The sequence below is a fragment of the Ornithorhynchus anatinus genome, chromosome 1 (assembly GCF_004115215.2).
Source record: "Ornithorhynchus anatinus isolate Pmale09 chromosome 1, mOrnAna1.pri.v4, whole genome shotgun sequence".
Classification (NCBI taxonomy): Eukaryota; Metazoa; Chordata; class Mammalia; order Monotremata; family Ornithorhynchidae; genus Ornithorhynchus; species Ornithorhynchus anatinus.
The window spans coordinates 184,699,234-184,712,270 of NC_041728.1; the positions used below are offsets into that span (position 1 = coordinate 184,699,234).

The 13,037-nt window shown below is 61.2% G+C and overlaps 1 protein-coding gene across 1 annotated transcript in view; it reads left to right on the top strand.

Moving 5' to 3' along the window:
- LMLN (leishmanolysin like peptidase) overlaps positions 1-13,037 on the top strand; it is a 28,534-nt gene that overhangs the window by 7,243 nt on the left and 8,254 nt on the right. Inside the window, exons 4-11 of the mRNA XM_029071266.2 lie at positions 4,232-4,314; positions 4,476-4,593; positions 6,447-6,625; positions 7,922-8,027; positions 9,186-9,280; positions 11,202-11,319; positions 11,495-11,602; positions 12,504-12,580. Of these exons, the coding sequence (XP_028927099.1) occupies positions 4,232-4,314; positions 4,476-4,593; positions 6,447-6,625; positions 7,922-8,027; positions 9,186-9,280; positions 11,202-11,319; positions 11,495-11,602; positions 12,504-12,580 (884 nt within the window). The remainder of the gene's footprint in view (positions 1-4,231; positions 4,315-4,475; positions 4,594-6,446; positions 6,626-7,921; positions 8,028-9,185; positions 9,281-11,201; positions 11,320-11,494; positions 11,603-12,503; positions 12,581-13,037) is intronic.

The following is a 13,037-nucleotide window of genomic DNA, read 5'->3' on the forward strand; positions in this document are numbered from 1 at the left end:
TGGGGTGGATAAAGCAGCGTGGCTCGGCGGGAAGATCCCGGGCTGGGGAGTCAGAGGTCACGGGTTCTAATCCCGGCTCTGCCGCCTGTCCGCTGTGTGACTTGGGGCAAGTCACTTCGCTTCTCTGGGCCTCAGTTCCCTCCTCTGTCAAATGGGGATGAAGACTTTGAGCCCCACGGGGGACAACCTGACGACCTTGTATCTCCTCCAGCGCTCAGAAGAGTGCTTGGCGCATAGTAAGCGCTTAACAAATACCATCATCATCATCATTACTGTTATTGTTATTTATACAAGGTGAATGGGTTGGACCCGGTGCCTTTCCCTCATGGGGCTCACAGTCTTAATCCCCATTTTATAGATGAGGGAGCTGAGGGACAGAGAAGTGAAGTGAGTTGCCCAAGGTCACACAGCAGATGAATGGTGGAGCCGGGATTATTATTATTATTGTGGTATATAATAATAATGTTGGAATTCGTTAAGCGCTTACTATGTGCAGAGCACCGCTCTAAGCGCTGGGGGAGATACAGGGTCATCAGGTTGTCCCACAGGAGGCTCACGGTCTTCATCCCCATTTGACAGATGAGGGAACGGAGGCACAGGGAATAATGATAATAATGTTGGTATTTGTTAAGCGCTTACTCTGTGCAGAGCACCGTTCTGAGCGCTGGGGGAGATACAGGCTAATCAGATTGTCCCACAGGAGGCTCACGGTCTTCATCCCCATTTGACAGATGAGGTCACGGAGGCCCAGAGAAGTGAAGTGACTCGCCCACAGTCACACAGCTGACAAGGGGCAGAACCGGGATTCGAAACCATGACCTCTGACTCCCGAAGCCCGGCTCTCGCCACTGAGCCACGCTGCTTCTCTATGTGAAGCACTTACTATGTGCCGAGCACTCATATAAGCGTTGGGGTAAATACAAGGTAGGTTGTCCCACTTGGGGCTCACAGTTTTAATCCCCATTTTACAGAACTGAGGCCCAGAGAAGTGAAGCGGCTTGCCCAAGGTCACACAGCAGACAAGTGGCGGAGCCGGGATTAGAACCCAGGTCCTTCTGACTCCCAGGCACGGCCTTTACCCACTGGGCCACCCTGGAAAAAACGTCCTGAGCCGGAATTTATTTATATTCCCATTTCCCTTCCCCTCTAGACTGTCTGCTCGTGGTGGGCAGGGAAAGTGTCTACTAGGTCTGTTGCGTTGGACTCTCACTAGCGCTCAGTACAGTGCTCTGCACACAGTAAGTGCTCAATAAATACTGTGGATTGATTATCCCCTTCTAGACTGTCAGCTCATTGTGGGCAGGGAACACGTCTACCAACTCTGTTGTACTGTACTCTCCTAAACGCTCAGTACAGTGCCCTGCCCAAAGTCAGCGCTCAATAAATATGAGCGCGGCCGAGTGGAAAAAGCCCTGGGAGTCAGGATCCGGGTTCTAGTACCGTCTCTGCCATTTTGCTGGGCCTGGGAGTCGAAAGGTCATGGGTTCTAATGTCGACTCCGCCACTTGTCTGCTGGGTGATCCTGGGCAGGTCACTTCACTTCTCCGGGCCTCAGTTCCCTCATCTGGAAAATGGGGATTAAACCTGTGAGCCCCACGTGGGACACCCTGATGACCCTGTATCTGCCCCAGCGCTTAGAACAGTGCTCGGCACATAGTAAGCGCTTAACAGATACCAACCTTATTAATAATCGTAGTTGTTAAGCACTTATGTGCCGAGCACTGTTCTAAGCGCTGGGGTAGATACAGGGTCATCAGGTCGTCCCTCGTGAGGCTCACAGTTAATCCCCATTTTCCAGATGAGGTCACTGAGGCCCAGAGAAGTGAAGTGACTCGCCCACAGTCACCCAGCTGACAAGTGGCAGAGCCGGGAGTCGAACCCATGACCTCTGACTCCGAAGCCCGGGCTCTTTCCACTGAGCCACGATTATTATTATTATCCACGAAGCCACGCTATGAAAGAACAGAAGCAGCTGTGTGCCAAGCACCTAGTGGATTGAGCCTGGGAGTCAGAGGACCTGGGTTCTAATCCTGACTCGGCCACTCGTTTGCCGTGTGACCCGGGGAAAGTCACTTCGTTTCTCTGGGCCTCAGTTCCCTCATCTGGAAAATGGGGATTAAGACTGTGAGCCCCGTGGGGGACAGGGTCTGTGTCCAACCTGATTAGCTTCTACCTACCCCAGGGTTTAGTACAGTGCCTGGCACATAGTAGAAGCAGTGTGGCTCAGCGGAAAGAGCCTGGGCTGTGGAGTCAGAGGTCTTGAGTTCGAATCCCGGCTCTGCCACTTGTCAGCTGTGTGACTGTGGGCAAGTCACTTCACTTCTCTGGGCCTCAGTTACCTCATCTGTAAAATGGGGATTAAGATCGTGAGCCCCACGTGGGACATCCTGATTCCCCTGTGTCTACCCCAGCGCTTAGAACAGTGCTCGGCACATAGTAAGCGCTTAACAGATACCGACATTATTATTTTAAAAAAAAAAGGCGGTTACAGGCTTGTTGGGCAGGAAGAGTGGTGGTGTTGTGGAGAGAGTATGGGCCTGGAAGTCAGAAGGATCTGGGTTCGAAACCCAGCTCCACCGTGTCCAATCTGATTGTCTTATATCTATCCTGCTGCTTAGAACAGTGTTTGGCACATTCATTCAATAGTATTTATTGAGCGCTCACTATGTGCAGAGCACTGGACTAAGCGCTTGGAACGGACAAATCGGTAACAGATAGAGACGGTCCCTGCCCTTTGACGGGCTTACGGTCTAATCATAGTAAGTACTTAACAAATACCATAATAGCAGTAATAATTATTATTATTACGTCTGCTCGGTGACCTCGGGCGAGTCCCTTCACTTCTCTAGGCCTCAGTTCCTTCATCTTTAAAATGGGAATCATGAGGGCCAGAGACTGCATCTGACCCGATTACCTTGTATAATCATTCATTCAATTGTATGTAATGATGATGATGATGATTCTAATGTATAGACATATTATGATATAATATAATAATATTGGTATTTGTTAAACTCTTAGTATGTGCCAAGCCCTGTTTTCAGCTCTGAGGTAGATACGGGGTCTTCAGGTCGTCCCCCGTGGGGCTCCCAGTCTTCATCCCCATTTTCCATATGAGGTCACCGAGGCCCAGAGAAGAGAAGGGACTTGTCCGAGGTCCCACAGCAGGCAAGTGGCGGAACCGGGATTAGAACCCACGTCCTCCGACTCCCAAGCCTGGCCTCTTTCCACTCGGCCAGGCTGCTTCTCTAAGCAGGGTTGTATCTACCCCGACGCTTAGAGCAGTGCTTGGCACGCAGTAAGCACCTAAGTACCACGATTATTATTATTACGTCTGCGGCGTGACCTTAGGCAAGTCACTTAACTTCTGCGGGCCTCCGCTCCCTCGTCTTTAAAACGGGGGGTTAAGACCGTGAGCCCCACGTGGGCCGGGGACTGACCTGATTAGCTTGGACCTACCTCAGCGCTTAGCACAGTGCCGGGCACACAGTGAGTGCTTAACAAGTACCGCCATTGAGATTATTATGTCTGCCGAGGGACCTCGGGCAAGTCTTGGCGGGTAGTGAGCGCTTAACAGGTACCATCGTGGCTCAGTGGAAAGAGCCCGGGCTTCGGAGTCAGAGGTCATGGGTTCGACTCCCGGCTCCGCCACTTGTCAGCTGTGTGACTGTGGGCGAGTCACTTCACTTCTCTGTGCCTCGGTTACCTCATCTGTAAAATGGGGATTAACTGTGAGCCCTCACGTGGGACAACCTGATTCCCCTGTATCTCCCCCAGCGCTTAGAACAGTGCTCTGCACATAGTAAGCGCTTAACAGATACCAACATTATCATTATTATCCTTATTATTCTCCGGGCCTCAGTTCCCTCATCTGTAAAAACGGGCATTGAGACCGTGAGCCCCACGTGGGACAACCTGAGCACCTCGTATCCTCCCCAGCGCTTAGAACAGTGCTCTGCGCATAGTGAGCGCTTAACCAGTGCCGTCTTTTTTTTTTTTTTTTTAACAAGTACCACGGTTATTATCATCATCGTCATTTCGGGGACGGGAAAGACGGACACGTGGACAGAAGCGTCCGGGGCGGGAAGGCGGGCCGAGCCCGGCCGGCGGGCAGAAGCTCGGCGGGGTTTGGGGGACGGAGCGGAGGAGACCCACCCCCTCCCCGGTTCCGAGCGCGTGGGGCCGGGCCACCGGGCATCTCCTCACCCCCCGCCCCGTCTTCTCCCTCCAGAACAAGCTGTTCCCCCAGGCCGTCTCCTACCTGGAGGAGACGTTCCAGGTGCGCCGGCCCTCCGGCACCATCTTACTGAGCAGGTGAGCGTCGGCGGGACCCCTCCCCGGGTCACGGGCCCGGTCCGCTCGGGCGAGGGGCGGCCCCGGGGGACCCAGGCGCCGTGGTCCGGAGCGGCGGGCACGGGGGGCCCCCGAGGGCGGCGGCGCCCGCCGGGGCCCCTGACGGGGACCCGCCGCCGCAGACAGTGCACCAGCAACGAGTTCCTGAGGAAGAGGGGAGACCCTCACCGCTACTGCCGAGGGGCCTGCGCCCAGCTCACCCGCTGCGGCCCCGTGACGGTGCCCGAGGGGCACCTGCAGGTGGGTCCGGAACCCCCGTCCCGCCCTCCCCCAACCGGTCCCCGGCCGGCCCTGCCCCTGCCCTGTTCGGCGGCGGTAGGAGAACCGGCTTATTCATTCGGTCGTATTTTTTGAGCGCTTTCGGTGTGCAGAGCACTGTATAAAGCACTCGGGAGAGGGCAGGGCAACAATAAACAGGCACGTTCCCTCCCTACAGTGAGGTTACAGTCTGGAGGGGGAGACGGACAGGAATAGAAATCACTAAACGAGGGAGACGGACCTAAGCGGCGCGGGGCCGGGAGGGGGGACGAAGAAAGGGAGCGGGTCAGGGCGACGCAGGAAGGAGTGGGAGGAGAGGAAAGGAGGGCGCAGTCAGGGAAGGCCTCTCGGAGGAGGGGGGCCTCCAGGAGGGCTCTGAAGGGCGGGGAGAGGCATCGTCGGGGGGATCTGAGGCGGGAGGGCGTTCCGGGCCGGAGGCGGGACGCGGCCCGGGGGTCGGCGGCGGGACGGGGCGAGCCGGAGGCCCGGGGAGGAGGCGAGCGAGCGGCGGCAGAGGGGCGGAGCGTGCGGGCCGGGGACGGAGGAGGAGGGGAGGGAGGTGCGGGAGGAGGGGCCGAGGGGATGGACGGCTTCAGAGCCGACGGCGAGGAGTTTCTGTTCGATGCGGAGGTGGATGGGCAACCCCTGGAGCCAGCCTGGGGCACCGGTGCCCAGCCCCACATAGGCAGGCCGGTGGGTTAAGAGGGGGAGCCTTATGACCGTTATCATCGTCATCGTCATGGTGCCTCTCAGGTGCCTATTATGTAGCAAGCACTGTACTAAGCCCTGGGGTAGAGGCAAGATAATCAGGTCGGACGCAGTCCTCGTCCTACATGGGGCTCAGAGAGGCGGCAGGGCATGTGGAGCCCGGGCCCGGGAGTCAGAAGGTCACGGGTTCTCATCCCGGGCCTCCGTCCCCTCATCTGGAGAACGGGGATCGAGACCGTGAGGCCCACACGGAGCGGGGACCGTGTCCCACCCGATTTGCTGGCCTCCGTCCCGGCGCTTAGTAGAGTGCCCGGCACAGAGTAAGCGCTTAACACGTACCACAGTTACCGTGAGAAGCGGCAGGGCACGGTGCGTAGAATCCAGACCTGGGAGTCAGAAGGTCGTGGGTTTTAATTCCGGCTCTACCGCCTCTCTGCCGTGTGACTTTGGCTAAGTCGCCTCACTTCTCTGGGCCTCAGTTCCCTCATCTGTAAAATGGGGAGGGAGACCGCGAGCCCCACGTGGGAAAGGGACTGTGTTCAACCCCGTTCGCTTGTATCCACCCTAGCGCTTAGTAAGGTGCCTGGCACACGGTAAGTGCTCAACAAATACCGTAATTATTATTATTAATAAAGTCTAAGGAGGTGGGAGAACAGGGATTGAAGCCCCGTTTTGCAGATTTTTAGGTGGGCCTGGTAGGCCAAGGGAGGATTGGTGGGCTGGGGGACTAAACGGGCCGGAAGGCTTGGGGGGCTACGTGGGCTGGGACTTGGGCTAAATGGGCCGGAAGCCTTGGGGGGGCTACGTGGGCTGGGGACTCGGGGGGCGAGGGGGGCTAAACGGGCTAGGGACTAGATGACCTACATGAGCTAGAGGGGCTCGGTGGTCACGGTGGGCTAAACGGGCCGGGGGACTTGGACTCGGGGGGGGGGGGGGGGGGAAGTGGGCGGGGGTGCGGTGGGCAAGGAGGTTAAATGGGCCGGGGGCTTGGTGGGCTAAGGGCGCCTCCGGGCGGGTTGCCCAGGGGAAATGGGCCGGTGAACGGCGCCGGGGGCGCCGGGTCCCGGGGGGCGAGGTCGGAGCCCCCGCGCCTGACTCGTGGTGTCGGCGGGGCCCCGGGCGGGCAGCAATGCCGCTCGTGCAGCGAGGGCGAGTGGCAGTGCGGGCCGTCGGGCCCCCCGGACGGCGAGGGCGTCCGCGACGCCGACTTCGTGCTCTACGTGAGCGCCCGGACCACCGCCCGCTGCCTCCGCCAGACCGTCATCGCCTACGCCGCCTACTGTCAGCAGGAGGCCCACACCGACAGGTGACCCCCGACCCCGGGGACCCCCGACCCCTCAGACCCACCCCTGAGATCCCCAGATTCCTACCTCCCCGGGACCCCCGCCCCTGGAGACCCCCGGACCCCTGCCTCGCCAGGACCCCCGCCCCCCGGAGAACCCTGACCCCGGAGACCCCCGGACTTCTGCCTCACCAAGACCCCCACCCCCTGGACCCCTGAACCTCCAACCCCTGAGACGCTCCCCGGACCCCTGCCTCGCCAGGACCCCCGCCCCCCAGGGGAACCCTGAACCTCTGACCCTGGAGACCCCCGGACTCCTGCCTCACCAAGACCCTCACCCCCTGGACCCCAACCTCCAACCCCTGAGACCCTCGCCGGACCCCTGCCTCACCAGGACCCCACCCCCTCCCCCCGGGGAACCCTGAACCCCGACCCCGGAGACCCCCAGACTCCTGCCCCCCCAGGGCCCCGACCCCACAGGACCTCTGGACCCCTCCGGGGCCCCCACCCTGCCCACCCCAGGACCCCCACGCCCCCCCTTGGATCTCCAGACACCCACCCCCTCCAAACCGAGACCGCTGGCCGTCGGGACCCCCAGACCACCTCCCCGCCTCCGCCGGAAGAAGCGGACCGGGCCAGTCCCCCCGGACCACCGACCCCCCGAGTTCAGAGCTGGAACTGGGGGAGGGCAGAGTGCCCCACCCCACCCCTCCGCATCCTCTTCCCCTTCCCCCAGGGGGCCAGGTCAGTCCTTCCCTCTCCCCCTCCCCGTTTCCTGTCCGCCCGACTCTGACCCGGCAATAGTAGTCGACCGATCAATCCACGGTTCACCCGGGTCCCCTGCTGTGTGCACAGCTCCGTACTGAACGCCTGGGAAAGGACGTGACACTTAGTACACGCCATCCTTGCCCTCAAGGGGTTCCCAGTCTACCGGGTGCAGAGCACTGTACCGAGCAACCTCAGAGAAGACAACAGAATTACTAGGCCCCATCCTTGCCCTCCGGGACCTCACAGTCCACAGCGTGCAGAGCACTGTGCTGAGCGCTTGGGATTGGGCGAGTCACTTCACCTCTCCGGGCCTCAGTTCCCTCATCTGTCAGATGGTTGAAGACTGGGAGCCCCGTGTGGGACGAGGACTGTGTCCAACCTGATTAGCTTGGATCCACCCCAGGGTTTAGTACAGTGCCTGACACATAGTAAGCGCCTACCGAATACCGTCAAAAAAGAGCAAACCGAAAAAAAAAAAGGGCAAGGCCACGGAGGCCGTCCGGCCCTCGTCTCCAGGCCGGGGCCGCCGCGGAAACGCCCGTCTGCCCCCAGGCCGGTGGCCGGCTACGCCAACCTGTGCCCCAGCGCCATCTCCGCCCGGCCGCAGGAGTTCGACGGCCTGCTGTCCACCGTGAAGCACGAGGTCGTCCACGCGTTGGTGAGTCTGGGCCTCCTCCTCCCCCGGCTGCCCCCCGGACTCCCCTCCCAGCGCCTCTTCCCCCAAACCCCTCCCCAGCCCCGTCCCCCGCTCTCCTCCCCGCCCGCTCCCTCCATCCTGCCGGGCCCGGCGCCACCCGCGGCCCGAAAGCCAACCGACGGTTCCACGCTGGCACCTCGTCGCGGCCTTCTGGGACCCAAGCGCTGTGGGAAGGCGGATGGGGGGGACTCCCTGCCTCGAGGGGTGCCGGGGGAGAGGAGAGGAGGGCGCTCAGCACGTAGCAGAGTAACGAGAGAGCGACTCTGGAGGAGTCGCGCTCTGCGGCGAAGGCGTGGCCGCGAGGCAAGGAGGAGCGGCACGTCCGGCGGTATTCGTTCACCCGGTCGTATTTATTGAGCGCTTACTATGTGCGGGGCACCGTACTGAGCGTTTGGGAGAGGACTCTGTAAAAACAGATTCCTTCCCTGCCCTCAGTGAACTTCCAGACTAGAGGACTTATTCATTCAGTTGTATTTATTAAGCGCTTACTGCGTGCGAATACGAAGGGCTTGAGAAGGTTCGATACAGCGATAAATAGGCACATTCCCTGCCCACAGTGAGCTCTCAGTCTACAGCCGGGGGAGGCAGATATTAATACAGATAGATTGAATGAGAGATCCGGACCTAAGCGGCGCGGGGCCGGGAGGGGGGACGAAGAAAGGGGGGCGAGTCGGGGCGACGCGGAAGGGAGCGGGAGATGAGGAAAAGGGGGGTTTAGAGTGGGAAGGCCTCCCGGAGGAGGCGGGCCTCCAGGAGGGCTCTGAAGGGCGGGGAGAGTCATCGTCGGGGGGATCTGAGGAGGGAGGGCGTTCCGGGCCGGAGGCGGGACGCGGGCCGGGGGGGCGGCGGCGGGACGGGCGAGCCGGAGGCCCGGGGAGGAGGCGAGCGGCGGCCCGGGATGGAGGAGGACGGAAGGGAGGGGAGGGAGGAGGGGGCGAGGGGATGGACGGCTTCGAAGCCGACGGTGAGGAGTTTGTGTTTGATGCGGACGGGGAAGGGCAACCCCTGGAGATTTTTGAGGAGGGGGATGACACTGGGCGAGCCCTGAGCGGGGAGGATCGGGGGTGAAGGAGGAAGGAGGATCGTGACCCCGGCCCCTCCGCCCGCCCCCTCGCCCAGGGCTTCTCCGCGGGCCTCTTCGCCTTCTACTACGACGACGCCGGCCAGCCCCTGACGCCCAGATATGCCAACGGCCTGCCGCCCTTCAACCACAGGTCAGACCCTCGGTCCCGCGCTGACTCTGCGCCCGGCACCGCGCCCAGCGCCATCAGATGGGATGCGGTCCCCGGCCCCCCGCGGGGCTCACGGTCAAAGGGGGATGGGGAGGAGGTCTGGTTCCCACCTTCGTCTGGGAAATGGGGTTGAAGTCTTTCATTCACTGATTCGGTCATCTCTTGAGCGCTTACTCTATGTAGAGCAGCGCGGTCTAGTGGTCAGAGCCCAGGCTTGGGAGTCAGAGGGTCCTGGGTTCTAATCTCCGCTCCGCCGCTTGTCTGCTGTGTGACCTTGGGAAAGTCACTTCACGTCTCTGGGCCTCAGTCACCTCATCCGTAAAATGAGGATCGAGGCCACGAGCCCCACGTGGGACGGGGACCGGGTCCGAGTCCGATTTGCTTGCATCCACCCCGGTGCTTAGAAAGGTGCCTGGCATATAGTAAGCGCCTAACAAATAGAAGCAGCGTGGCTCAGGGAAAGAGCCCGGGCTTGGGAGTCAGCGGTCGTGGGTTCGAATCCCGGTTCTGCCACTTGTCAGCTGTGTGACTGTGGGCGAGTCACTTCACTTCTCTGTGCCTCAGTGACCTCGTCTGTCAAATGGGGATTAAAACCGTGAGCCCCACGTGCGCCAACCTGATCGCCTTGTGTCCCCCAGCGCTCAGAACAGTGCTCTGCCCATAGTAAGCGCTTAACGAATACCGACATTATTATTATTCTTCTCTGGGCCTCAGTGACCTCATCTGGAAAATGGGGAGGAAGACCGTGAGCCTCCCGTGGGACCACCCGATGACCCCGTATCTGCCCCAGCGCTTAGAACAGTGCTCGGCACGTAGTGAGCGCTTCAACATTATTAAATACCGAAGTTACGGTTATTATTATGATATATAATATATGAGTATTGTAATTAATAATAATATTGTTGATATTATGGTCAATACAAAAAACACCTTCCCTGCCTGCAGGAAGCTGACAGTTTAGAGAGGGAGACGGACGTGAATAGAAATGAATAAATGAGAGAGATCTGGACATAAGTGGTGGTGGGGCTGGGAGGGGGGATGAAGAAAGGGAGCAAATCCACGCGCCCATGTGGGACAGGGACCGGGTCCAACACGATGATCTTAATAATAATAATAATAATGTTGGTATTTGTTAAGCGCTTACTATGTGCAGAGCACTGTTCTAAGCGCCGGGGGAGATACAGGGTCATCAGGCTGTCCCACGTGAGGCTCACGGTCTTCATCCCCATTTTCCAGATGAGGTAACCGAGGCCCAGAGAAGTGAAGTGACTTGCCCACGGTCACACAGCTGACAAGTGGCAGAGCCGGCGATCGAACTCGTATCCGCTCCACCGTTTAGTACGGTGTCCAGCACCTAGGAAGCGCTCGACAGATTCCGTTCATTCACGGGAAGCAGCGAGGGTCAGTGGAAAGAGCCCGAGCTTGGGAGTCAGACGTCATGGGTTCAGATGCCGGCTCCGCCGCTTGTCAGCTGTGTGACTGTGGGCGAGTCACTTCACTTCTCTGGGCCTAAGTACCCTCATCCGGAAAATGGGGATTAACTGTGAGTCTCAGGTGGGACAACTGGATGACCCTGTATCTACCTCAGCGCGTAGAACAGTGCTCTGCACGTAGTAAGCGCTGAACAAATACCAGCATTATTATCCATTCATTCCATCGGATTTAAGGAGCGCCTACTGAGGGCAAAGCACCGTACTACGCGCTTGGAAGGGGACAGTTCAGCAACAAACGGATTCATTTTCCCGCCCACAGCGTTTCCCCAGCCCTGGGATAACTCAGGAGGTCCTGGGCGCAGGCGGCCGGTGGAGGGGCGGGGACGTGGTGGGGAAGGGGACGGCGGGGGGCGGCTGGGGGGCAGTCCCGGGTCGGGGGGCCGGGGCTGACGGGCCGCCCCTCCCCGCAGCCTCGGCCTGTACCAGTGGAGCGACAGGGTGGCCCGGGCGGCCGAGCGGCTGTGGCACGTCCGTGGCCGGAAGGTCCTGCGTCACCGGGTCACCCTCCTGGTCACCCCCCGCGTCGTCGTGAGTACCCCCCCCCCCCGCGCCCGCCGCGCCGGAATGAAACGAGGGCCGGGAGAGACGGGGGAGGTGGGCGGGTTGGGGGAGGACGGTGGCGGTCCTCACGGTGGGCGGGTGGTCCCCCGGGGAGGGCAGGGGTCCCCACGGGGCCCAGACGGACGCCGCGTGTGGCCCCCAGGCGGAGGCCCGGGCCCACTTTGCCTGCCCGAGCCTGGAGGGGCTGGAGCTGGAAAACCAGGGCGGCCCCGGGACGGAGCTCAACCACTGGGAGAAACGCCTGCTGGAGGTCAGTGCCGAGGGACGGGACGCCCCCCCCCCGACCCCGACCGCCCCCGCCGCCGACCCCGTCCCCATCCACCCCCGACCCGGGCGGCCCACGTCCCGCTCCGCCGCCGGAGTCGCCCATTCATCCGGCCGGCCGTATCTCTCGAGCGCTACCGCGCGCAGAGCACTTGGGAGAGGAGACGGAGGCCCAGGGAGAAGGCTCGCGGCGGCAGAGGAGCGGAGGCGTGCGGCCTGCGAGGGAGGAGGAGAGGAGGGAGGGGAGGGAGGAGGGGGCCGGGGGATGGGGGGCTTTAAAGCCCACGGTGAGGGGAGGTGGATGGGCGACGACTGGAGATCTCTGAGGAGCGGGGTGACGTGTCCCGCGTGGTTTTCGTAGAAAAACGATGCAGGCAGCGGAGCGCAGTCTGGACCGGAGCGGGGAGAGACGGGAGGCGGGGAAGGTCAGCGAGGAGGCTGATGCCGTCGTCCAGGCGGGAGAGGAGGAGGAAGAGTGATTGTATTAACGTGGTAGCCATCGGGATGGAGAGGAAAGGGTGGATTTTATTCATTCGGGAGTATTTATTGAGCGCTCACTCCGGGCAGAGCACTGTGCTAAGCGCTCGGAACGGACAGATCCCCAGGTTGTGAGGGAGGGGCCTTCAGGGAAGCGGCGTGGCCCGCGGGATAGAGCCCAGGCCTGGGAGTCGGAAGACCGCTTGTCCGCTGCGTGACCCGGGGCAGGGAACTTCACCTCTCTGGGCCTCAGTTCCCTCATCTGTAAAATGGGGGGGTGAAGACCGTGAGCCCCACGCGGGACAGGGACCGAGTCCAACCCGATTACCTCGTGTCTGCCCCAGCGCTTAGAACCGTGCTTGCTGTACAGTAAGCGCTTAACAAGTACCACGATAAGAATGTTATTTCAGAACGAAGCAATGACCGGCTCCCACACCCGGAACCGCGTCATGTCTCGTCTCACGTTGGCGCTGATGGAGGACACGGGGTAAGTGTCCCCCGGACCCTCGTCCGCTAGGGGGGGTCTCCGGCCCGCTCTGCTGGCCCGCTGGTCGCCCCGACCGGGCATCCTCTCCCTCGCCCGTCACCCCCTCTGGTTCCCCGCCGGGTTCGAGGTTGGCGCCTGGCGCCGCGATCGGGGGGCACGGCGGGTGAGCCGCCCGCGACCGGCGGGGCCCGGGGTGGTGACCGCCCCCCCCCGGCCGTCACAGGAGGGGACCGGGCGGCCCGGTGGGCGGAGAGCGGGGCCGGGCGCCGGCCCCGGGTTTCGAGCCCAGGCTCCGTCCCCGGACCGGCCGTGGTGACCGCGGACCGGCCGGCTGAATGTCTCGGGGCCTCAGTCCCTCATCTTCGCCGTGGAGAAGCAGCCGTGGCTCCGGGGGGAAAGAGGCCAGGCTTGGGAGTCAGAGGTCACGGGTTATCAAATCCCGGCCCTGCCGCGTCAG